At 45.1% G+C, this 27,085-nt stretch overlaps 1 protein-coding gene across 1 annotated transcript in view; it reads left to right on the forward strand.

The window, feature by feature from the left end:
* The first annotated feature begins 1,559 nt into the window (after positions 1-1,559).
* LOC126980796 (sodium/myo-inositol cotransporter-like) overlaps positions 1,560-27,085 on the forward strand; it is a 170,099-nt gene continuing 144,573 nt past the window's right edge. The window contains exons 1-3 of the mRNA XM_050831081.1: positions 1,560-1,768; positions 2,018-2,189; positions 4,107-4,178. Of these exons, the coding sequence (XP_050687038.1) occupies positions 1,560-1,768; positions 2,018-2,189; positions 4,107-4,178 (453 nt within the window). The remainder of the gene's footprint in view (positions 1,769-2,017; positions 2,190-4,106; positions 4,179-27,085) is intronic.

The following is a 27,085-nucleotide window of genomic DNA, read 5'->3' on the forward strand; positions in this document are numbered from 1 at the left end:
CACCTTTCGGCGTGTACGAATACGTACGGATGCCCTTTGGCCTCAAAAACTCTGCCCAAACCTTCCAGAGGTTCATGGACGAAGTGCTGCGAGGACTGACATTCTGCCTCGCCCACATCGACGACGTCCTCATCGCCAGTCCTGACGCTGACACACACCGCCAACATCTAGAGCAAGTTTTCACCCGTCTCCAGGACTACGGTATCCAGATCAGCGTCGACAAATCAGAGTTCGGTGCTTCCTCCGTCGATTTCCTCGGCCACACCGTCTCTCCTTCAGGCATCACTCCCATCTCTTCCCGTTGCGACGCCATTCAACAGTTTCCGAAGCCAAGAACTCAGCGCCAGCTCAAGCAGTTCCTCGGGATGATCAACTACTACAACCGTTTCATTCCACGCTGCGCGCTCATCTTTCAGCCACTTTACTCCATGATCAAGCCCTGCAAGAGAGGCCAGTCCGTCACACTCGCCTGGACTCCCGAAGCTGACGACGCCTTTCTCAAAGCCAAGGAGGCACTGAAGGCTGTTACCACACTCAGCTTTCCTACTCCAGACGCCACTACTTCAATCTCCACGGATGCCTCAGACACCGGCGTTGGTGGAGTCTTGCAGCAGCACGTAAGCGGAGCCAGGAGACCCATTGCATTCTTCTCACAGAAACTCAACAACGGCGAAAAGAAGCACAGCATCTTCGACAAAGAACTTCTCGCCATCTACAAGGCTGTCAAGCGCTTCAGATAATTCGTCGAAGGCCGAGAATTTCACATTTACACCGACCAAAAGCCTCTTGCAACAACCTTCATCAACAACAAGTCTACCTACTCTCCCAGGCAGCTGCACCACATAGACTTCATCTCTCAGTTCACGACAGACATCCGGTACGTCAAAGGCGAAGACAACATCCCCGCCGACGCTCTCTCCCGTAACATCTCTGCAACATCCTCCTCCGTCATCGATTATGCCGCTGTTGCTGCAGACCAAGTCGACGACGCCGAGCTGCAGCAATTAAAGGACAACCCCGCACTGTCGATGAGGCGAGTCGAGCTCCCCGGGACCAACGTGTACCTGTACGCTGACGCATCTACCGCCACCATTCGGCCCTACCTGCCGAAGAACCACCGGCACCCACTCTTCCGCCAGCTGCACGACCTCTCTCACCCCGGGATCCGAGCGTCACAACGGATAATGTCCTCGCGCTTCATATGGACGGGGATCAACAAGGACGTCTGAGACTGGACCCGCACCTGCGTCCAGTGCCAGGCTTCCAAGGTAACGCGCCACACCGTCTCGCCTCCAGCAGCGTTCACGCTCCGATCCTCCAGACTCGAACACGTCCACGTCGACCTCGTTGGCCCACTCACACACTCCAACGGCTACAAGTATTTCCTCACCTGCGTTGATAGATTCACACGCTGGACCGAAGCTATCCCGGTCGAAGACATAACAACGGACACCATCGCCAGAGCCTTCGTCAACACCTGGGTGTCGCGCTTCGGTACGCCTCTCAGCCTCACATCCGACCGTGGAAGCCAGTTCGAGTCGAGCCTGTGGGACAAGGTCATGTCGATCCTGGGGATTAAGCGCATCAGGACTGCCAGCTACCATCCTCAGTCCAATGGCCTTGTCGAACGTTTCCACCGCCAACTCAAGGCCTCGTTGGCAGCAACAGTTCAAGACCGCAGCGACTGGACCACGACTCTGCCCCTAGCCCTCCTCGGCATACGGACGTCTCTTAAGGAAGACTTTGGCCACTCCTCCGCAGAGCTTCTGTACGGCACCACTCTCCGCCTTCCAGGAGAGGTTCTCTCGCCCACTCCTGGCCCTCCCTGCGACATCCAGGACTACGCCAGGAGCCTCAAGGACGCCATGCAGAGACTCCAACCAGTGCCGCCACGTACATCACCCTCCAAGACGTTCGTGAGCCAGGACCTCGACACCTGCACACACGTGTTCGTATGGGTGGACGCCGCGAAAAAGCCTCTACGACAGCCATATGACGGCCCGTTCGCTGTCACCAGGAGGACGCGTAAACACGTTACCAATGACCGCCACGGCAAGTCAGACGTCATCGCTATTGACCGGGTGAAGCCCGCGTACCTCCTACGGCCGGATTCTACAGCAACCAACACCGTGTCAGTGTCCCCTCGTCCTGCGCCTAAAGAGAATGTCCAGAGCTGCAAGAAGAAGCGTGTAACGTTCCTCCTCCCTCGTCACTAGGGGGGGAGTTATGTAGTGACCCATTAACGCACACCATTTTCTTTCTCGTTCTCTCAACCCTCAGTTCTTTAGCCTACCCTTCAACTCTCCGTTTTCTCTTAAGCCTCTCCTCTCCCTGAATCTTTTCTTCAGTCTGCCTTCATATTCACACGCACCATTTCTCATTCTCCATATCTCATCATATCAAGTCACTACATCACATATGTACATATACCTAGTCATTACTAAAATTATAAGAAAGTTACTCATATGTATAAAAACACCTATATATCATAACTGTAAATAATAATGTATGTCAACTCCTGTACATACGAATTCGCCTTTCACAAAACCATGTATATTCTCGAAAATAAATTTGTTCGTCAATGGAGTTACCACTGGTTAATGGTAGTTTCTATTAACCAAAAAGGCTTGCCCTAGCGGGCTTACATCGGCGTACCTCACAGCTTCGTTCGGCGGCCGAAAGCACACAAGCAGTAATGCTTGGCTTTCACGAAGCGGTCTAGGCTACCGCTACACCGTCACTCTCGAGTAAAAGCTTAATAAGTTTGTTACACATGAACGTCCTTGTCTAAAGCCATACTATTTTCTGTAATTATATTGTGTTCTAGAAATTTTGTCCATTGTTTCTTTATCACTTTTTCACACATTTTGCAAACTATACTGGTCTATAGTTCACAGGTTCTTCCTTTTTCCCGCTTTTATATATAGGGGCCACGTCAGCCCTTCGCCATTCCTTCGGTACTCTACCAGTTGATATTGAGCACTTTATGATATCATATACCGGTCCGATCAACTGACTTCTGCATTCTTTCAAAATAAGACCTCATCCGGTCCTATTGCTTTCCTCTCTTCCAGCTCCTCCATTATTTCATATATATCTTCTTTAGTTACTGTTACCTGTGTGTGTGTGTGTGTGTGTGTGTGTGTGTGTGTTTTTACGTGTACGCCGTAGCGCCAGTAGGCTCTCTTGAGGGGCCTAGATGGTAGTCGGCTCCAGACCGTCATGGCGCAGGCAAGTGTTTATAGTGGCGCCATCTTCTCTTGGCTCATGCTGCCAACCGGAATTCCTTCATGATTCTCTTGGACGATTTCCTCTAGAATCCGGGTTGATGGGTGGTCTTCAGGACAGCATGTGGGTAGTTTTAAGCCACTCGGCGGTGACTGAAAAATCCGAGGTGGTAGCGTGGGGATTCCAATCCGCGTCGTCCATCATGCGGTGAATGTGGGCCCAGCACGCTACCACTCAACCACCGCCTACGTGTGTGTGTGTGTGTGTGTGTGTGTGTGTGTGTGTGTGTATTGGGTAGGCGGTGGCTGAACTGGTAGCGTACTGGGCCCACATTCACCGCGTGATGGACGACACGTGTTCGAGTCCCCACGCTACCACCTCAGACTTTTCAGTCACCACCGAGTGGCTTAAAACTACCCACATGCTGTCCTGAAGACCACCCATCAACCCGGACTCTAGAGGAAGCCGTCCAAGCGGGCTGGACCGACCATCAGGCCCCACCGGGAAGAAGCCTTGGGCCGACCATCAGGCCCCACCGGGAAGATGCCTACCGGCGCAATAGGCAGCGACGTAAAAAAAAAAAAATTAATAATAATAAAAAGAAAAATTACCTAGTTGTTTACCTAGTTGTGACATACGGGAAAAGGGCTACGCTCGCGCTGTCCCATCTCTATATCCTCTCTTATCCAACTTTTCCTTAAAATCATCCAACTTTTCCTTAAAATGTGTGTGTGTGTGTGTGTGTGTGTGTGTGTGTGTGTGTGTGTGTGTGTGTGTGTTAGGCAGACAGGTGAATGACAGAGAGACAGATACAAAAGCAAATATTGTAGAGGAGCTACCATACAGATGTACTGAAGTCTCATTTCATTGTATTCCAGGCGTTGTGTCGACCGAACAGAGGAACTATTGCTGGATACTTTTTGGCGGATCGCCTCATGTGGTGGCTTCCGGTAAGTAATGGAGCTGATGCAAACGAATTTATACACCTAGTTTACCTAGTTGTAGCATAATGAAGTTGAGTTAATCTTTTGGTGACCTGTTTCCATATCTGTTTTCATTTAAATTGGCTTTATGTAATACATATTCCTTGCTCGCAGCAGCTCCTCTTCCAATCCGTTTTATACATAGGAATATACATAGGAAAAACATATACCAGAAGACCTGGCCGTCTATGGCGAGGGTGTTTGTTTACTACCGCTACTACTAGTAATCTACTTGTTATAGGACAGGACAGAATAGATGAAGGCATCTCCCCACCCACCTCTCCCTCCGGCAACGTGCCGGCAGGAAATAGTTAGAAGAGAACACCATGTGCCTTTAAGGAAGAAAGGGACATGAAAATTTTACAGTAAAGAGATAAATAAGAAGAAATTACTACCCTTAACTTACGCTACTGATGACCTATGCTGTGGGGGAAATTATTAAGTCGTCAGGTTGGCGCCGTGCTGCAGTGTGCCTGAAACATACGAAAAGGGTCAGTAAAATCTTATATCCCTGAAGTACTTATCCAACGAAGACTTAAAGCTATTGATACTAAGTGCGCTAACTTCTGACGGTGGGAGTCTATTCCAGTGATCGACGACTCTATTATTGAAATAACTCTTGTGCGCCAATGTGTTACATCTGTGTCCCTTTAACTTCATACCGTTGATGCGTGTTATTGTGTTGGGGTCTCTCTGAAATAGACTTTCTGGGTTAATGTTTTCGAATCTATTAAGGATTTTGAACACTTCGATTAAGTCCCCTCTTACCCTTCGCTTTTTTTAAGGAAAACATATATAAACGCTTTAAACGCTCGTCATACGGCAACCTACGAAACGCTGGAATTTGTTTGGTTGCTCGTCTCTTTATCTTTTCAGGCAAATTTGATCTTTGATATAGCTCGGTGACCAGAACTGGACGGCGTATTCTAGATGGGGTCTTACAAATACTGAATATAATCTCTTCATAAACTCGGGTGATTTATAATCAAAGTTAATTGAGATTAGTGCTAACATCATATTGGCTTTTTTACTCGCCGCTGTACATTGAACGCTCATTTTAAGAGTGTTACTGATAATGACACCAAGATCTTTTTCTTGTTCTACTTGGCTGAGCTTGAATCGCTTGAATCGCTTGAATCTGATATTTAAAGTTAGGGTTCTTTCCACCTATGTGGATTACTTTACATTTTTTTTTTTTTTTTTTTTTTTTTTTGGTATTTCGTTGTGGATATACCCCAAGGGAGAAAGGCGGTGCATGCTGCGCAACTACCCAGACGGGTGATAGAGAGATGCTCAAATCTTTCAAGGAGGAGGCTCAACAACGGGGCTGAGGATGTCGGAGAGAGCCCACCTTTCCACTTCCATGCCACCTGGGAGGTCTCGAGCCTATACGCCCTAGCACCCCGCCGGAGCGCAAGGCGGAGACTACCACGGGACGACGGGCGCCCCCTACTTTAGATTTATCTAAGTTGAAATACATTTGCCACTTGTCGCTCCAATCGGCAAGTCTTGTTCAGTCTCATTGAATATCCTCGCAATTTTTACTGTTCGTTACCGTACCTCCTAATTTGGTGTCGTCGGCGAATTTGGCTACTTTTGACAGGATATCAGTCTCTAAATCGTTCACGTAAATAATGAACAGTGTTGTCCCCGGAACTGATCTTTGTGGCACGCCACTGGTTACGAGTTGCCAATCGGATGCTTCACCATTGAGAACTACACGCTGTTGTCTATCTGTGAGCCAGTCATGAATCCACGCGCACAGATGGTAACTTATACCGTGGGAACGCAGTTTTGTAATAAGCCTAACGTGGGGAACTTTATCGAACGCTTTCTGAAAGTCTAGGTAAAGTATGTCATAATGGGCTCGGGTGTCCCAGTTGGAGTATACGTCATTGAAGAAAGTTAATAAGTCGGTGAGGCAAGATCGGTTACCACGAAATCCGTGCTGATTATCAGTTATCAAATCATTTGTTTCGAGGAACGTGATCACTTTATCCCTGATTATTTTTTCCGAATAGTTTAATTAGGACAGACGTAAGGCTGATAGGACGATATTTACTGGCTTGTTTTTATCTCCTTTTTTAAAGATCGGGGTAAAATTGGCTCTTTTTCACGCAAGAGGCACGCTTGCCTGTGGTAGCAGCGACCACATTATCAGATGTGTCTTAAATATTGAAACAGAAGCAAGAGAGAACTCACTTTTAATACCTAATACCTGTTGAACATTAACGTTATAGGTAATTCTAGCTGTTGGCTACGTTCTCTTAATACGTGAGGAGATAAATTGTCGGGACCCAGAGATTTATTTGGATCCGTTTTTTGCAGGTACGCACGCACTTCACTGATATCAATTTTGGTCAACATAAGCTTATGCTCTCTCTCTCTCTCTTTTTAAATGGCAGGTCAACCTGACCCGGAGTTAGAAACTTTGACCAAGGCATATCAGAAGTTGGTACAGGATTCGGAAGGGACCGTCGGGGATGACAATTTCCGTCTCCTAAGGAGTGGGTCAACTCATGACAGAGTTCCTCCTCCTCCTCCTTCTTTTTCCCACCCGTATGATAACAAAGGTAATAACTTAACTAACCAAGAATCCAAAATGACTACTAACACTATTAAACTTCTGCCGACTACGGCATCAGTCAGAGCTTTCGCAGGCAATGAACCGGATTACAGTGCGAGAGACTTCATCCTGCAATGCGAGGATGTTATGAGATAAAATCTCCTTCATTAGGTCAAGACTAAGGCCGGGAACAGAAGCATCAGCTCTTATGTACACCAGCGCGTTTATGGAACCGCAACAAACCAAAGATTATGACCAGTTTCGGTCACATTTTCTGGAGTCTTTTGGTGAAGATGTTAGGCACAGCCTCGTCAAAGGCGTGAATGTAGCGGTGACCAATTTGCTTTCAGCTGTGGAGAGTAAAGGGATTTTTGCCGGACAAGTGGACGCCTATAGGTTGTCTACTGATTTAGGCTCATATTTGAAAGCTGGTGGCTGGACAGAGGAGGAGAATATGTCTTTATCTAAAGTACTCAAATTTCTGGAATTTTTCATGTCGTCAAGGGCCAGTTTCGAAAAGGTTTTTTATCCCTAGCCTACGGCCCCACTGACAAGCTGCACGACATCGTGCTTAAGCTTAAAACTAAAATTGAGGAGAAAGACGGAGCGCCAGTTCCCACTGTAGGCGCTGTCGACCAGAAGGCCGCTAATGTTAGCGCGTCCTCATCGGTGGTGGCGTCCGCCACCGTAAAGCCTAAGCGCCACTGTTCTTATTGTCAGCGCGACGGTCATACGGTTGACTGTTGTATACAACGTCAGCGGGATCGCAGGGCAAAAAGGGGGAGGGGAGGCTCGCCGATGTCAGGCAAATCTGCTTCTCAGAAGACCCCGGCCGCTTCGAAAAGTCGTGCCGAGGGCAACAACACTGGCAAGTCCTGTTTTGTCCACGGTACTGGTAGACTCACCACAGAGGAGTGTTTCTCTGTGCTACAGTTAAAGAAAGAGCGAGCAGGAAAGTTCGTGAAGGGGTCGGGGGAAGCCGAGCGCCGCCCCCAAAACGACCCAGGGTAGCAACCCGGGGGCCAGAGGAAATTGAGACTGCAGTGCAGGCTGAAAATAGTAGCTTGTATGAATCAGCTGTGGCCGCGTGCAGTCAGCTTGAAATTATGGCGCTTAAAGCCAAGCTGGGTCCGCTACAAGTGTCATTTGCGGTCGACACCGGCGCTGCGGTTAATGTGTAGTCGGAAAAGACGTACATAGCTTTAAAACGCGCGTCGCGGGGAGGCCGCTACCAGCTACGACCCTCTGACCTGAGCCTTTGCGGTGTTACCGCCGACAGGCTTAACATCCTTGGGTTGGTGAGTTTGCCAGTGAGTTTGGAACGAAACACCCCTGTCATGCGTTTGGATTTTTATGTGACGTCAAACTTTTCTCTGCCGTTTGACGGTCTTCTTCGGTTGTCGTCACTGAGGTCTAACCGCATGGTAATACTTCCAGATAGTAATACAGTAAGGTTTCAAGGGAGATGTTTCAAAGCCATGGATCAACCTGTGTGCCTCGCTTCTCCCTGGGAAAGAAAAGAAATACCCAGCAAGGGTCGGGAAAGTGTTTTTCCTAAGTCGGTAGTGCATACCGTGCCGACTCTTTCCGCGGTGCCGGTGCATGGCGCGGGCACCAACTCACTTCATGATCAACCACCAACACCACCTGATGTTTGCAGGGGATGAAAAAATGTCAATGCGATAGTCGTGAGGAATCACGAAATTCCTCAACGAACCGCAATGCACGTCCCTGTGTCAGCCCCTAACGCCACCGTAGGCTGTGACATCTGCCTAGAAGGGCCTAGTCGTGTCAACACACTAGCGATAGAGTCCACCCTTAACACGGTACGCGAGGGAGGTAGGACCGTAGCTTTAGTGGTTAATGCCACTGGCGGTCCAGTTAAACTAAAAAATAGAGTCATTTTGGGTCGCGCTTTAGCGTTTGACGGACAGGTGTCCCCAGACCCTTCAGAGTTGAAGCGCCTTTGTTTCGGCGCGGTGGGTCAACCCGCCGCCGGCGACACATGTCAGGCCTCATCTATTGATTCTTTAGTCAAAGTGGTCGATTATCCCGAGCTTAAGGGCCCGTTTCTGAAGCTTTTACATCAGTATCGTGATGTCATTGCCCTGCCCGGTGAGCCTCTATGTGCGACTGATACGACAGAGCGCAAAATTGGGGTTAAACCCGACACCAAACCGGTGTACATTCCTGCATACAGACTTCCACACAGTCAAAGGCAGACTGTAGATGAACAAGTTAAAGATATGTTGGACCAGGGTGTTATTCAGCATTCCCGATCTCCGTGGAACGCGCCCTTGTTTCTAGTCCCTAAAAAGGACTGAAGTTTCAGGCCTGTCATCGATTTTAGGAAAGTAAATGAGGTGACTGAGGATGATAGGTACCCTCTGCCCGTTTTAGGTGACCTGTTAATGCCCCTGGGGCAAGGGAATACTATTTTCAGTAGTCTGGACCTTTTAATTGGGTACTGGCAGGTGCCGATGGCAGCTGAATCCAGAGAGATTACAGGCTTCAGTACCCCTAGCGGTCATTTTGAATGGTTAAGGATGCCATTCGGCCTCAAAACCGCACCCATTATTTTTCAGAGGATGATCAACACATTGTTCTCAGACATGATAGGCAAAGAAGTCTATGCATATTTAGATGATTTAATCATCTGCAGCAAGGATAGCGCCAGTCACCTAGCTAAACTAGAAGCACTTCTGCTTAAACTCAGAGGCGCTGGCCTTAAGGCCAAGCTGACTAAATGTGAATTTTTAAAGCCAAAAATCACCTCTTTAGGCCAAACTGTTGATGGAGATGGTATCCACACGATGGACGACAAAATATCGGCCATAAAGAATTTTCCGCAATCCCAAACCGTCGAGAACGTTCGGTCTTTCCTTGGGTTGTCCGGCTACTATAGGCCTTTCATATAAGGTTTTGCCAAGATTGCTTCGCCTCTAACGCAACTTTTAAAGAAAGAGGTACCTTTTCATTGGAATGCCCCACAACACAGGAGTTTTACAGACTTGAAGTCAACGTTAATCAACGCTCCAGCCTTGGCATTCCCGGACTACAACGTCCCTTTTACACTTTATACAGATGCCTCAGCCCTGGGTCTTGGTGCTGTTTTGATGCAACCGGACGCTCGCGGTAAAAATCGCGCTATTGCGTACGCAAGTCGTAATTTAAACCAGGCTGAGTCGAACTATTCAGTGACCCATCAGGAAACCTTAGCAGTTGTTTGGGCTCCTAAACATTTTAGGGATATTATCCTTGGCTATCCTATCACGGTCTTTACGGACCACGCGCCAGTCACCGAGCTTTTTAAGGGTAGAAACCTCACCGGTCGACTCGCACGGTGGTACCTGACCATCCAGGAGTTTGGGCCAACCTTTAAGTATTTACCTGGCCGCGCGAATGTCGTCGCGGATTCACTGTCTAGAAATGTACCTGTTGGCTCAGTGGCTGAAGCGCCTACTGAAATTCAAAATTTCAGTCCAAAGGATTTAGCAGCAGCCCAGCGTCGACATGACGTTTGGGGTAGAGTAATATACGCTCTTAATCGGGTGACGAAACAAGGCTCCCGCCACTACCTGTGTGTTTTTCACAATTTTTCTTGTCACAGGACGGTGTCCTGTGCCGCTACTGGCCCCGTAAAAAGGAATTTGTCGCACAGTTTGTGATACCGGAGAGTTATGTACCGGTGGTGCTGAACTTAATTCATGACGCGGTCATTGCTGGTCACCCGGGGAGGGAGCGCACATTAACAGCGGCCAGAGCGGTCTATTTTTGGCCAACTATGCGTGTAAATATTGACGCGTATGTGGCTAAGTGTGTCAAGTGTGCCCAATATAAAGGAACGGTGCCTAGGCCTGCGCCGATCCTAGAATACCCGCCCCATGACCGGCCTTGAGATGTAGTTTCTATTGACTTGCTACAGCTTCCCGCCAGCCACCAGGGCTCTAGGTACCTCTTAGTTTGTGTAGATCACTTGTCTCGGTTCGTTGTTTTAGCCCCAGTGAAAGATAAATCTGCTAAGGCCATTGCTCATGCTCTAATAACTCATCTCATTTGTCTGTACTCCACACCTAGTGTTGTTAAGTGATAATGGAACCGAGTTTCGAAATCAACTTTTAGCAGAAATCTGCCATCAGTTTCGCATTACACAATCTTTTACAGTCAGTTGTCACCCAGCCAGCAACGGCCTTGTTGAACGCGCAAATAAGAAGATTTTAGATGTCTTGCGTCCGGTCGTTAGCGGACTTCAACATATCTTGGAGGACTGGCTTGCATATGCTGCAGCAAGCATAAACAGCCGTGTTTGTGAGTCAACGGGACAATCTCCCCACTACATAATTTTTGAGGTTGAGAAGAGACTCACATATGACCTGCTTAGTAGTGGAGGCGGTGGCTGAGTCGTCAAAGTAACGGCCTCGTGTTCAGGAGGACGCGAGTTCAATCCCCGCCCGGTGCCACCAAGCTGGGATTTTTCAGCCGCCGCCCGCCAGCTGCAAACTACCCACATGCTGTCCAGAAGACCACCTATCAACCAGGACTCTAGATTCTAGATCAAAGATGAGCAAGATGAGCTCCAGCATGAGCCAATGCAAAATAGATGGCGCCACTATGCCTGCGCCCAGAACGGCTGGGGCCGACATCCAGGACTACCGGAAAGAAGCCTTGACCGACCGACCAGAAGATCCACCTCCAAAGAAGCTGCAAACATGCAAAAAAAAATGTAAAAAAACCTGTATATAATATGTAGATGATTATTCTAAGGTTCAACTCAAGGTTTTCACAGATATTCATAGAAACGTCAGAGAGAGAGACTACAGGCGATATCTGAGGCTATGTGCTTGCAGCAACACAAGCGTGCTGCCCCTGTTTCCTTGAAAGTTGGTGACTTTGTTATGATTCGAGTCCCAGAGAGACATTCGAAGTTGTCCCCTAAATTCGTGGGCCCACGCCAGATAGTTAGACAATTAGGTGGTCACAAGTTTGAACTTTATGATCTCATTTTTAATTCATATGAAATTGTGCATAGTGATCGCCTCAAAAAGACAGACGCCCAGCCTGAGGTCCTTGATTCAACTTTAGTTGAACCAGCGAGAACCGCCTGTTTGCCTCAGCCTGACGATGCTTTGTCTATCTTTCCAACATACGACTATAACCTGCGTCCTCGCAATTACTAATTTAAGTTTGGTTCCTGAGCTTTTGACTGCATCTTTTTTTTCATGCGAGAGGGGAGTGCTTGAGTAATACTTTTCACTCCTGCTCACTATTTACTTTTTCATGCTGTGTTGATGCAGGGCAGTCAGTCTCCTTAGTTGTTTGGGACCGTAATAATCGAGGGTGTAGACTAACATAGGGATAGGTACTTTTTAACCTTGAACCTCACGTGCTTCTGCTTGAAACATACATTTTTCTCTGCACAGACAGACTTAACTACACTTGAGCAGATGCTGTCCCTAACTTTTATTGTAACCAGCATGTAAATAACTGTCAGCTTTGGAAGTATGCAGACCAGTCTGACATACTTACCTTTTCCTTGACATGCCACTGTTAACCGTTACGGGAATCATTTTTGACATCAAAGATGTTAGTCATCCACGTTCGCTCCGGTCGGAGGGTAGGTGGAACTTTGTCTTTTTAATTTTATGTTTATTAATGCTGGAATTACTTTAACTATTTATGCCGGATTTATATATTTCAGTGAGATTTGTTACAACGGTGATTTCACAACTTGGTGACAGGATTTTTTTTTATAGTACTGTAGAAAAACGGAGTATCAGGAGTTAGTGGTGCTAACCCAGTCAGATGCTTCTAAAGCTCTAGAGAGTTGCTCCTATCGTCACGTCGTCCCTAAATCACCTTTTCCACAGGAGGTTCTCCGGATTTCACTACTCCTTTTTCACACTACCAGTGTTTGTGACAGTGGTCTGTCCTGAAGGTTCAACTTATAGAGAGGTTGCAGGTCACCTGGCGGTATGGGTGGCTTGTTCCCTACGTTCTGTCAATTTCACGACCTTTCCGGAGAAGCTCCTTCATGGATTTGCAGCCACAAATGCCATCCCAATCTATCCTATTGACAGTTTAGTGAACCTCACCTTTTATAGGATGAGGTATGTAGCAAATAGCCTTTCCGAGCTAACCTTTTCAAATTTCTCGGAATTGGAGTCAGCTGTCCATGACTCGCTACCGGTTTACCTTGCCCCATATGTCCATTACCCATCGCTGCTTCTTCCGGTGGTTCTTTTTATCCTCATTGTGATCCCCCTGTTCTGCCTTGTTAAGCGGCTCTGACTTTGTACAACCATCTTCAGGCAAGGGTTGACCCACCGCTCTGAGTTCGTACGCATTGTGGCTCGAAGTTTCAGTTTGTATCAAATCTTCTTCAAGGATTTTTCCGTTTTCTTTTTTTTTACTATTCCAAATAGCTCCATTACCATGTATCCTAATGACAATTTTGTCAATTTATTTTTCTAGGATGTATCTTGTAAATAACTATTCGAGCTATTATTTTGTTTTCTCGGAATAGTGCTGAGCTTCCATGTCCACGACTCTATCCCTGTTTACCTTGCCCTGTATGTACTTTATCCATTTCTTGTTACTTCCATGATTATTTTTATTCTCATTAGCATTTCCCGATGTTGTATCGTTAGGCGGGCTCTGACTTGTATATGTTTTTTTTAATGCAACCGTAACAGGACCTCGTTTAACTAGTACACATTGTGCGACTGTAACATGGATAGGTATACTGATTTTAAAGGTCGGGTGAGCCGCGAGGTCGCGACTTTTTACGTGACCGAGCGATGTAATGTGTATATTATAATGTACATATGAATGTGTGAATGTATGTCGCAACGCCATGGCACAGCCGCCCCAAAGGATGTTTATTAACACGTCGGTGCATAGGTTGTGCTTAGGAGGTGCTCCTTGCCGCGGGAACGGTGCTTATTCAGCAAGTCTGCCGCACCGGATCGCTCCTGCAACGGCGAGAAGCCGCAGATTACAGCGGGCGTCGGTCGAGAGCAGAGGACTGCTCGGGGTGTGCGTTCGACTCCTCCACAAAACCTGTAACTGTTTGTAAGACTGTTAATATAGTTAAAAAGCCAACATAACTGTTTAAGTCTACCAGAGAGAGAGAGAGAGAGAGAGAGAGAGAGAGAGAGAGAGAGAGAGAGAGAGAGAGAGAGAGAGAGAGAGAGAGAGAGAGAGAGAGAGAGAGAGTAAATTAAGTGAACTTAAAGTGAACGTAACGGCTCCGCTCGGCCAACACAAAATACACCTCACTTAAGGCAAACGACTCAGGTGAAAAATGCAATTTTTTTCGAAAATGAGAAACTTCGTCAATGATCACCCTAAAGGCATAGAGAAAACATTACAGGAAGAATTTTTACCGACCGAGTTTAAATGGGCATTTAAATCGCCGTTTAAATCACCCCGCGCGCTCAGTCAAGGTCACGTGAGGCAGAAGATACCTTTAGAAAAAAAATTGTAGGAAAAACACTGTAGTATTTAGACACGAATAGTTTTCTCTCTGGTGGTGTCTGATACTTTCTCCTGTACGCGTGGGACAATACTGTCCCGTAGCTCTCACCAGATTTCATCAGTGCCGACAGTGCGTGTCCTTGTCACGCAGAGGATGGACATAGGTGTGTACGCTCTCCCCCCACACTGCCTTTTTTTCCTCTTATGACAAAACTGCTGATGATGCTGGCTTCATCCAGTTCAAATGCCAAGAAGAACGGCTGCCATTGTCAAGAGGATTGCCTGCTTGAAGAAAGCACGCCATGGTCGAGTAGATAATGAAAAGAGACAGACAGGCGTTCCACATGGAGCAGCGAGGCTTGACTCGCCACCACTCACCGCTGCTGCCTTACTCGTCACCACCTCTCACTCGCTCCCTGCTGCCACGACTGCTGTTCCTGATGCTTCTGCATCAACACCTCTATTACCACAGCCTTCTACTTCAGTTTCAAGAGAGAAGAGCCCATCTCACCATACAACATAAAAACAAAAAAATATGAAAACGAATACAAGACAAGGAAAGACAGAGCTTCTGACAGATCATCATAACCAAGAAAGAAGATTAAAACAGAAAAGGAAGGAAGCAAATCCTACGAGCCAGATAATTTCTAACACCAAGTGATGCAAACAAAAACTGGCAACAATGAGGGAGGCGGTGGCTCCCTGACACCCTCACCTTTGAGTGAGTAATACTTCAACGAGAAGTGGGTTCAGGTGCCATGTTCACGACTCAAGATCACCTAAATAACAAGACAGCAACATTACAATACCTGGTACTAACAATATTCGGCACAGTGTGGCCATTCATGGACGAGGAACATCAATATGTACTTACGTAACTTTAAATGCCCGTATCTCAAAAGTGCATCGCCTTAAATTCAAAATTCCTGAGATTTGAAAGTTTTTAACCGATCTTAAATCTGTTTGCAGTTTTGGATAGAGTAGTAAAACAGAAACATTTGGTAGTTAGATTTTCCTTCTAGAGTGTATTGGTTGGTCACAAGGAGGATGGAAACATTAAAAAATAGTGGAAAATGAGTACATTAATAAAAAAATCATAAGTACTATTATTTTTCGAATCCATGCATCATCTAACTTGGAGAAGTAGAGTAATGTTCATTCTTCAATTCTATATAAAGAAAACTAAAATCGGATTAAAAACACAGAAACTCACCCCATATTAAATGGGTAGTAAATTTACATAAAAAGCGATTTTTTTTCTTTCAAGATATCATCTTGATATTGTAGGTGAATGATCAGTAAAGTACTGCACTCAAACCATAAAAAATTCATGACGATTGGAGTAATATGACACTTTGACCTCGTTGAGTGCCTTAAGTAAAGGCTATTGTGTTATCTCAACGACTTCAATCAACTGGAGAAAGCAGGCAACGGTACACCGGACCTGACGTGAGATAACAGTTCGCGCCTTAAACAAAAACACTTAAAAACAGCTAACAAAAAGGCTAACACCTGGAAAATATTCTTCGGGGCGGGGATCGATGTCATGTTCTCTTTTGTGAATACGCTACTGAAAGTTGAGTTGAGAACCGACACCATGCCTTTATTATCGTTAACTGTGTCGCCATTTTCTAATAGTGGACCGATATTATTTTTAATAGTTTCATTCTTATGTAATTGAAAATAACCTAGGATTTTCTTTGCTTCAAGTGATATTACATCTCATACTCCCGTTTCTGTTTTCTAATTTTCTTTTCGCACTCTCTCTTGATGTTGATATAATTACCATAATCCTGTGAATTGTGTGCCAGTTTATATTTCTTATACAGTTTTGTTTTTTCGACGATGATTTTCTGTAGGGAATTAGTCATCCACAATGGCTTATGGTTCTCTGTCCTTCGTGGCTTAAGTGGGATGAATTTATTTACGCTCGCTGAGATTTGTGCAGTAAAACGGTCAAACATTTCTACAACGCTGACGGTATTGAGCAAATGGTTCCAATTTACTGATGCTAATCGTTTTCTTAGGTCCAAAAAAATCGCTCTACAATGGATAGGTATTAAAAGTGAGTTCTCTCTTGCTCATGTTTCAATATTTAAGACACATCTGATAATATTGTGGTCGCTGCTTGCAAACGGCTCGCCGACCTCACAGGCATTAATGAGGTAACTGTCGGTCGTAGAGACTAAATCAAGAATGTTGTTTCCGCGTGTCGGCGTGGTAACTGTTTAATAAAGAAATGTGTCTTGCGCAAAGTTTACTAATCTAGAGCCTTCTCTGTCGCTAAAGAGGTTATACCAGTTAACGGAGGGGTTATTAATGTCGCGGCATATTACCGCATTTCTATTTCCGATAATACTATTTATTTCTGCGTAGAAATTTACATCAATGTCTTCATTTGATTTTGGAGGTCGGTACATTACGCCCACAATATACTTTTTTTTATTTTTAATCGTCACTTGTACATGTGAAGAATCTAATGCCTCTGTCTCGGTTATGTTAAGCTGAATGACTTCTAAACTACTCGCATTTATTATTACACCTCCACCCTTCTTGTGTAGACGACACTTAGCAAACGCACTGTAACCAGTAATAGCCACTTCACTTAACTGATGCTTGTCGCGTGTATTCAACCATGTTTCTGTGATTAAAATGAAGTCGGGTTTTTCAGAAATTGTATGTATTATCAAGTGGCTACGCTTCTGAATAATGCTACGGGCATTTACATAGGAGATGTTTAATTTATTCGCCGAGTGTGCGCCATATAATCAACTGTCGTTTCACTGGAATAGTGCGTCAGACCTGACTATCTACAGCTACCTCTACCTCATCAACCACCTGTCTGGCTGTTTACCTGACCGCTACCTCAGTGCTCCTCACCTGTGGGTCTGGTGACCTGACGTCCTTCGCAGCACTACACACCTCTACTCCCTCCCTCACCTGTGACCTGACACCTCCCTGGACCTCGCCGTCTGGGTGATGACTCCTCCCAACCAAGCCGGAAGTTTCCGCACCTCGTTCCCGCTGCACCTGACTTTTCTTTAACTCTGACAAAACTTCCTCGTCTAACACTCTGCCCAGCCTCGCCTTGCCTACACAGTTTATGTGAAGTCCATCGTTAGCAAACAAGCTCCTGTCATGAATAAAGTGGTCCCAGACGTCCACAAACATGACTCCCTCACGACTACACAAATCCGCAACACGTTCGTTAATTCCCAGCATTCTACTGAAAATGAGGAACCTAACATCGTGCCTAGGGAGGAAACCACACACAACTGAACGCCTGTCCCTCAGCTTCCTCTGACCTACCTTTCACTACATTGTTTGTTCCGACCAGGTAAATAAACACGGTCTCCTCTGAGGTAGTGACGACTAAGTCGTCAACCTTCTCAGCTACATGCTCAATTCTACTCCTAGGGAAAACTACATGCCTGCGCCTCGCTCCCTTTCTACAAAACGCCTGGTCCTGCTGTCTACCTACTAAGCTATCCCCGACCAGAACGATGTTAGGATCGTTCTCAACTTGGTCTTCTAACACCCGGAACCTGTTCCTAGTCACTACACCACTGTAACTAACATCGACCTCCTTAGCCTTACCTCCTTTTTTAACCGGCTGGAAGGAATCTAAGGTACCTACCTTCTTCTCTACCTCACCTAATCTATTTTCCAACCTCGCTTCCTTCTCAACTACCTTGAACTCACTCTCCCCGACGTTAGCTACATCCAATCCTAACACATCCTCCAGAAACTGTACCTTACTATCTAACGCTTCTAACTTAACACTTACCTTGAGTTTAGTTTCACACAAAAAAAAACATACAGTGCACTCACCATTTTCTTAGTTGAGGAAGTCCTTCGTGAAGTCTCTACTGCAAGTCAAACACTTGCACCTCGCTGCTGCTGGCATCGTAGCCTGACTCTGCGAACGAGTCGGGAGAAAAACCTACCTCACCTCACAGGGATCAATCCTTCTTTGTGGAGAACTAGCATTCCTAATGTTGTTTCTATCTCCAGCCATCCTTACCTTGTACTCATGACCACTTGTTTATTAATTTTCTAATTCAGTCAGGTGTGTGTGTGTGTGTGTGTGTGTGTGTGTGTGTGTGTGTGTGTGTGTGTGTGTGTGTGTGTGTGTGTGTGTGTTTGAAAGAGGATTTAGATAAACATTCCATAAGATATACATACATACGATGTGCATACGAATGACATAACTTTCCCATCACTATTTCATTTTGACTCCACCACGGCCAGTTTCAATATTGAAATTTCACTAGTATTGTTGCTTAATTAAAAAAAAATTGAAAATATAATTTTAAGTAAGTTATTCTATATAAGCTCTTACATCTTAACAAGTTTGAATTCGCTGACAATTAGAAGAAATCATAACAGTATCCATATCCTTGCAATTTCTGCCCACATTTCCTGGCACCCATCGTCACTGTACTGATGATTTTATTGTTTATGTGTTGCGTCAGCAGCAGGTTAATACTACAATCATAATGAACAACTCCAATCATTCTTTTCTACCGATAAACCAAAGTAGGTCTATAACATGGGTTGGATTAATGTATATTTTTAATTGTGAGTATCATGCCGTGAATAGGGCAGTTTGTTATGGAAAGATGATCATTGATGAATAACTGGAAGAGAGTGGGAGATAGGACAGAGCCTTGTGGGACACCACTGTTGATAGGTTTAGGGGGAAGAGCAGTGACCTTCAACCTCAGCAGAGATAGAACAGCCGGAAAGGAAACTAGATATAAACGTAGAGAGAGAGAGGGATAGAAAAGTTTAGAAAGCAAAGAAATATGCCAGACTCATTGAAAGGCTTTTAATATGCCAATGGCAACATCAAAAGTTTCACCAAAACAGCTAAGAGAGGATGACCAGGAGTCAGTTAGAAAGCAAGATCACCAGAGGAACGTCCCTTGCGGAATCTTGAAACAGTACAGATTACAGTTTCCGAATTTTCTGGTTTCTTGCCTCGCCTGACTTAGTGTGATCTAGTCTGGCCCAAAAAGAAACGAACTGGAAGACATATAAATATTCTAAGTGAAAGAAGGATTGTTAAAAAAATGGAAGTATAAAAGAATAATAAAAGGCGTAAAGTTGGTGGCTGATCTGAGTTCTAAGCTTATATTCATTATTTTATTTTCGTTGATTTATTAAATTCGCGAATGTTATTTACGTTATTCATGTCCGGATTACATTATTTTGTCTGTCTTTACGTTAGTGTTAGACCTTATTGAGCTCAAGCTATTGATCACATCAAAATATACATATGCTTAGAAAAAGCAAAGTATATTTCTGTATTTTTTTTCATGGATAAACTCCTCTCGCTCTCCTCACACTATATTTATACCTGACGTCTTAAGGAGTAACATTCTAAGGCTTACAACATTCACTCAAAATTCGGTCTCTGGCTGGCCTGGCGAACACGCTTCATAAGACCTTGCCCAGGACAATCCGTCATTTGGGTTGAGTAGGAGGCACCGGATGTCACAATCAAAGACACGTCAAGTTTCCTTGCTGGACCAAAAGTTCCTGAATCATGCCATCATCATATACGACCGGGAAAATGCGACAGATATTCTCTCTCTCTCTCTCTCTATCAATGCACGTAGCCTAAGAAACAAATTTGATGAACTGAGATGTCTTGCTCTAACAGAAAATTTTGACATAATTGTTGTAACCGAAACATTTATCGACACCACAAATATTGATTTGAGTTCCGAATACAACAAAGATGGCTACAGACTCTTCAACAAAGATCGTGTAAATCGTAGAGGCGGTGGCGTCGCCCTTTATGTCAAAAGGTATTTGCAACCCACTGACAAAACACCGAGAAACTGTAACGTTGAACATTTGTGCGTGCGAGTAAACATTGCAAAAGTCAATTTAAATATATCTGTCACCTACAGGCCTTCCCGGCAATTATTCGATAACGACCTTGAAATGTACAGCGTTTTAAGGCAGTCACTTAATAACAACGACTCACTGATATTAGGAGACTTTAACCTCCCCCATATCGACTGGGCGACACTGTCAGGTACAGAAGGCGAGTCACATAGAATGATCGAATTTCTAGAAAATTATCTAAGCCAAATGGTTTCTGAGCCAACTCGACAAAATAATATACTCGACCTTGTTATAACGACCCAAGATAACCTAGTCAGTAATGTCACGGTAGGAGAACACCTCGGTTCTTGCGATCATAAATTAGTGCGCGTCGATATTAAAGCTCAAACATCATTGACTGAAAATAAAGTAAAGGTGCCCAATTTCAAAAGAGCTAACTTCGTAGAAATCCGACAAAAACTAACAGAAATACAACTATCAGATGACGGCACCGTAGAGGAAGCCTGGCTAAGCTTTAAAAATCACCTACTCACTCAGCAGAACACATTCGTCCCCTTGTGTGAGAAGCGAATTAACACTAATAAAAGCCCACCTTGGTTTAATAGCGAAATTCAACAATCAGTCAATGAGAGAAAATTGTTTTACAGGTTAAGGAAAGAACAAAGCACGCCCGAAAATATTAGACTTTATAATGATGCCAGGCGACGAGTAAAAAGACTAGTATGTCAGGCAGAGCGTAGATATGAAGAAAATATTGCAGCCAACTGTAAAAATAATCCAAAATCTTTCTTCAGTTACATAAACAACAGAAAGGCGATCAAAAGTGGTATTGGACCTTTAACAAACAGCGACGGTGCACTAGTGCCTGACAGCCAACACATTGCAAACCTCTTAAACAATTACTTTTCCTCGGTGTTTAATACTAACAGTTTTCCTTCCACTACCACCAACACCAGTACTATTGTAAATCTCGAGCATGCATTGCCTAACTTTGAAATAACAACCGATGAAGTCCTTAAAGGTCTCCATTCACTTAAAACAAATAAAAGTCCCGGACCCGACAAAGTATATCCTATACTGCTTAAAGAAACAAAGAGCGAAATACTCTCCTCCCTCGCAACCGTATTCAATATGTCCTTGCGACAAGGCATCGTCCTTTCGAATTGGAAAAAGGCTAACGTGACGCCGATTTTTTAAAAAGGAGACAAAGAATACCAGGCAATTACAGACCCATTAGTGTAACTTCAATTGTAGGTAAGCTACTCGAGAGCATAATTAGAGACAACATTGTGCGTTATCTTGAAAGCCACTTATTAATTGGGGATTCACAACATGACTTCCGTAACAATAAATCCTGCCTATCAAACCTATTGACCTTTTATAACGACCTCTTCTCAGTTTATTACGTAACCAAATCAATGGACATAGTCTATCTTGATTTAAAGAAAGCGTTTGATAAAATCCCACATCATAAATTACTTTATAAATTGAAGCAAATAGGTATTGACGTCCCTCAGGGCTCGGTTCTCGGCCAAGTGCTCTTCATTCTTTATATCAACGATGTGGATGTTGGACTCAATAATAGCATTAGTAAATTGCAGACGACACAAAGATTGGTAACTCGGTTCTCACTGACGAAGACAGGCAAAGCCTCCAAGAGGATTTGCACAAAATTTCAGCTTGGTCGGATAGATGGGAGATGCCCTTTAACGTAGACAAGTGCCAGGTCCTTCAAGTTGGAACAAAAAATAAGAAGTTCGATTACGAAATGCGCGGCGTTAAACTCACAAGCGTTCAATGCGTTGGACTTGGGGGTCAAAATCGCGTCAAACCTCAAATTCTCGCATCAATGCATCGATGCAGCAAATAAAGCGAACAGAATGTTGGGCTTCATTAAAAGAAACTTTTTATTCAAGAATAAAGATGTAATACTTCCGCTCTACAACAGTTTAGTCAGACCCCACTTGGAATAAGCGGTACAGTTTTGGTCTCCCCACCATGCATAGGACATTGCTAAACTATAAGGTGTTCAGCTTCGAGCAACAAAAATGATCCCTTCCTTGCACAACAAATCCTCCGAAGAAAGGCTTTCCACCCTTAACATGTTCTCTCTTGAGAAACGTCGTCTCCGAGGAAAACTGATCGAATGTTTTAAAATACTTAATGGTTTCACGAATGTAGACAGAACAAAATTGTTTATGATCGATGACACTTTGCGAACGAGGAACAATGGCATAAAACTCAAATGTAGACAAGTAAATTCAGACTGCACCAAATTTTTCTTCACCAACGTTGTAGTGCGAGAATGGAATAAGCTCCCACCATCAGTGGTCCAGTGTAACACGATTGACTCCTTTAAAAACAAGCTCGACCGTCACTTCCTTGAACTTAATATTAACTAGAGTAGAAATGCAACGTTTTGGAGCCATCTGATTAATGTAAAATCACTTAGGTTTAAGGACAGACCACCTAGTCTGGACCATGGGGTCTGTGTGGTCTGATTTTCTATGTAATTCTATGTAATTCTCTCTCTCTCTCTCTCTCTCTCTCTCTCTCTCTCTCTCTCTCTCTCTCTCTCTCTCTCTCTCTCTCTCTCTCTCTCTCTCTCTCTCTCTCTCTCTCTCTCTCTCTCTCTCTCTCTCTCTCTCTCTCTCTCTCTCTCTCTCTCTTCATATATGTATATGAGGGTACTTGATATCCAGTGGTGGGCAACGCTAACCGAAAAGTTAGCTTTAACAAGTAATCCACTTACTAAAAGTTAGCTTCACTTACGCTTAACCGCTAAACTGATGAAAAAAATATTGGAAGGAAACGCTAACCGCTAACTTTTTATATATGAATTTAGCTTCAGTTTAGTATTTTGGCTCTAAACCCCATAAAAAACAGACCTAGTGATATGAAATTTCAATATGTTGTAGCTTAGATATAGTTAGCCAAACAGCCCAACAAGCAACTACAAGAAGAGAAGAAAAAGAAGCCTCCTGTTTATCCTAAATCCATATAGTTCACCCAAGGTTTTCTGCAAATTTAAGCATTTTTAACTTCTTTTTCAAACTGACACTTTACCTAATACTAAGTCCATGCAAGTGTTGCAAAGAAAGTGATGGGCAAGGACGCACCCCTGTCTCACTCCTGAAGTAACAGGGAAGAAGCCGGAGATGTCTTCACGACACTTCACAGCACTCTCAGGCTCAAAGTAAAGGGCAGTCATCAGGTTGATGATCGTTGCAGGAATTCCATGGATCCGCAGAATATCCCAGAGTGCCTCACCATGCACTGAATCAAAGGCTTTCTTGAGATTGACATGGGCTGCTACCAGCCCTGTCGAAGCTTACATCTGCATTCCACGAGAACGCGAAGTACTAGGATCCAGTCAATAGTTGACTTGCAGGGTGTGAACCCGAATTGCTCAGGTCTCTGAAGGTTTAGCGGATGAGATCGAATTTGCATCAGCGTGAGATGAATGAGCACCTTACCCAACACTCTGAGCAGTGAAATACCACAGTAATCGTGCAAGTACTGTTGGTCTCCTTCCCCCTTCCAGATAGGGACAATCAACCCTCTTTTCCAGTCAAGAGGAAAGGAACTGGACGGCCACTCGGCAGACAGCACTGCATGCAGCCCTGCATCATGGCTTCACCCACAGCTTTCAACATCTTTGCGCTGATATTACTAATCCCTGCTGCCTTTGCACCCTTCAGCTTCCTCACAGTCTCTTTCACTTCTGCAAGAGAAGGTGGAGTTTCGTTCTTTTGGTGGATCAGCAGTTGTAATCTGCATCGGCATGCGCTAGACATATCGAAAACCTTCGACAGGGTCTGGCACAAGTCTTTGCTTTCTAAACTGCCCTCTTTCGGATTCTATCCTTCCCTCTGTCCTTTTGTCTCCAGTTTCCTTTCCGGCCGTTCTATCTCTGCTGTGGGAGACGGTCACTGTTCTTCCCCTAAATCTATCAAGAGTGGTTTCCACAGGGCTCTGTCCTATCACCCACTCTCTTCTTGTTATTCATCAGTGATGTTCTTTCCATAACAAACTGTACTATCCACTCATACGCTGATGACTCCAATCTCCATTATTCAACTTTTTTCAACAGTAGACCCTCTCAAGGGGAAGTACATGACTCCAGACTGGAGGCTGCAGAACGCTTAACCTCAGACCTTATTATCATTTCCAATTGGGGTCAAAGGATCCTTGTGCCCTTCAAATTTTTTTTACAGCAAAGGAGACAGTTCAAGGGCGTAAACAAAAATATTAAAAAAAAGCCCGCTACTTACTGCTCATGAATAGAAGTCAATGGAGTGGCCAAAAAGAGAAGTCAATTTCGGGAAGAGAGGTGTCCTGGTACCCTCCTCTTGAAAGAGTTCAAGTCGTAGGCAGGAGGAAATACAGATGAAGAAAGATTGTTCCAAAGTTTACCAGCGTGAGGGATGAAAGAGTGAAGATGCTGGTAGACTCTTGCATAAGGGGTTTAGACAGTATAAGGATGAGCATGAGTAGAAAGTCTTGTGCAGCGGGGCCGCGGGAGGGGGGGGCGGCATGCAGTTAGCAAGTTCAGAAGAGCAGTCAGCATGAAAGTATCGGTAGAAGATAGAAAGAGAGGCAACATGGCGGCGGGATTTAAGTGGTAGAAGACTATCAGTATGAGGAGGAGAGCTGATGAGACGAAGAGCCTTTGACTCCACTCTGCCAAGGAGAGCTGTGTGAGTGGAGCCTCCTCACACATGAGATGCATACTCCATACGAGGTCGGACAAGGCCCCTGTAAATGGATAGCAACTGTGCGGGGGAGAAGAACTGGCGGAGACGGTACAGAACGCCCAGCCTCGAGGAAGCTGATTTAGTAAGAGAAGAGATATGAAGTTTCCACTTGAGATTTTGGGTTAAGGATAGACCGAGGATGTTTAGTGTTGAAGGTGATAGTTGAGTGTTGTCAAAGAATAGGGGATAGTTGTTTGGAAGATTGTGTCGAGTGAATAGGTCTAGAAACTGTGAAGCGTTTGAAGCGTTGAAGGACACCAGGTTCCTCTTGCCCCAATCGGAAATAATAGTAAGGTCTGAGGTTAAGCGTTCTGTTGCCTCCAGCATTGAATCGTTAAGTTCCTGTAGGGTGGGTCTTCTATTAAAAGAAGTTGAGTAATGCAGAGTGGAGTCGTCGGCGTAAGAATTTTTTTTTTTTTACATTGCGGCCTATTGCGCCGGTAGACTTCTTCCCGGTGGATCCTGATGGTCGGTCCAAGGCTTCTTTGCGGTGGGTCCTGATGGTCGGCCCAGCCCGTTCTGGCGCAGGCGAGTGTTTATAGTGGCGCCATCTTGCATTGGCTCATGCTGCCCTCCCAGAGCTCATCTTTGATCCTAGAATCTAGAGTCCGGGTTGATAGGTGGTCTTCTGGACAGCATGTGGGTAGTTTTAAGCCACTCGGCGGCGGCTGAAAAATCCCAGCTTGGTGGCACCGGGCGGGGATTGAACTCGCGTCCTCCTGAACACGGAGCCGCTACTTTGACGACTCAGCCACCGCCTCCCCATTCAATGGGGACAGTAGGACAGTTCGTTTTGGAAAGAAGATCATCAATGAACAACAGAGAGAGAGTGGGATATAGGACAGAACCCTGTGGGATACCACTGTTAGTAGGTTTAGGGGAAGAACAGTGACTGTCTACCACAGCAGAAATAGAACGGTCAGAAAGAAAACTGTAGATATAGGTACAGAGAGAAGGACAGAAAGCGTAGGAGGGTAGTTTGGAAAGTAAAGATTTGTGCCAGACCCTATCAAAAGCTTTTGATATGTCCAGCGCAAGAGCAAAGGTTTCACCGAAACGGCTAAGAGAGGATGACCAAGAGTCAATTAGGAAGGCAAGGAGATCACCAGTAGAACGTCCCTTGCGGAACCCATACTGGCGATCAGATAGAAGGTCAAAAGTGGAGAGGCCCTTTTGAATCTTCCGGTTAAGGAATGATTCAAAAACTTTAGATATACAAGAAAGTAAAGCTATAGGACGGTAGTTTGAGTGATTGGAACGGTTACCCTTCTTAGGAATAGGCTGTAGGAAGGCATAATTCCAGCAGGAAGGAAAGATAGATGTTGACAGGCAGAGGCGAAAGAGTTTGACCAGGCAGGGTGTCAGCACCCGATTTATCCACCTAACCACTCGACAAAATCTTCCAAACACCTATCCCCTATTCTTCGACAATACTCAGCTGTCACCATCTTCAACACTAAACATCCTCGGTCTATCCTTAACTCAAAATCTCAACTGGAAACTTTACATCTCTTCTCTCACTAAATCAGCTTCCTCGAGGTTGGGCGTTCTGTATCGTCTCAGTCAGTTCATCTCCCCGGCACAGTTGCTATCCATATACAGGGGCTTTGTCCGCCTTCGTATGGAGTATGCATCTCACGTGTGGGGGGGCTCCACTCACACAGCTCTCTTGGACAGAGTGGAGTCTAAGGCTCTTCGTCTCATCAGCTCTCCTCCTCTTACTGATAGTCTTCTACCTCTTAATTTCCGCCGTCATGTTGCCTCTCTATCTTCTATTGATATTTTCACGGTGACTGCTCTTCTGAACTTGCTAACTGCATGCCACCGCCGCATGATCAAGCAGTATAAACGTAAAACGGATGCCAGTAACATCATAATCTCAGGTATCCTCCCGAGGGTCGGCGTCGAATCTAACTTTTACAATAAGGCCTTCAGCACAAACAACAGACTTCAGTCCCTTTGCTCACAAGAAAACGTCCAGTTCGCTAACTTGTGGAACAATTTTTACTACGATTCAGACTTGTTCCTTCCTGATGGCATTCACTTAAACCCTGTTGGAGCAGCCCGTTTCGGGAGGCTGCTCTGTGACCAAGTGGCTCTTCGAAAGCCAAAAAACGCGGAGGCGAGAACACCAGCAGCTCCACCGTAAGGAAGAACTCAGCTCGCGAAACCCCCGACTCGAATCACATTAAGGGGAAGGACTGGGGGTATTTTTG

Source organism: Eriocheir sinensis, chromosome 45, assembly GCF_024679095.1.
Source record: "Eriocheir sinensis breed Jianghai 21 chromosome 45, ASM2467909v1, whole genome shotgun sequence".
Taxonomy (NCBI): Eukaryota; Metazoa; Arthropoda; class Malacostraca; order Decapoda; family Varunidae; genus Eriocheir; species Eriocheir sinensis.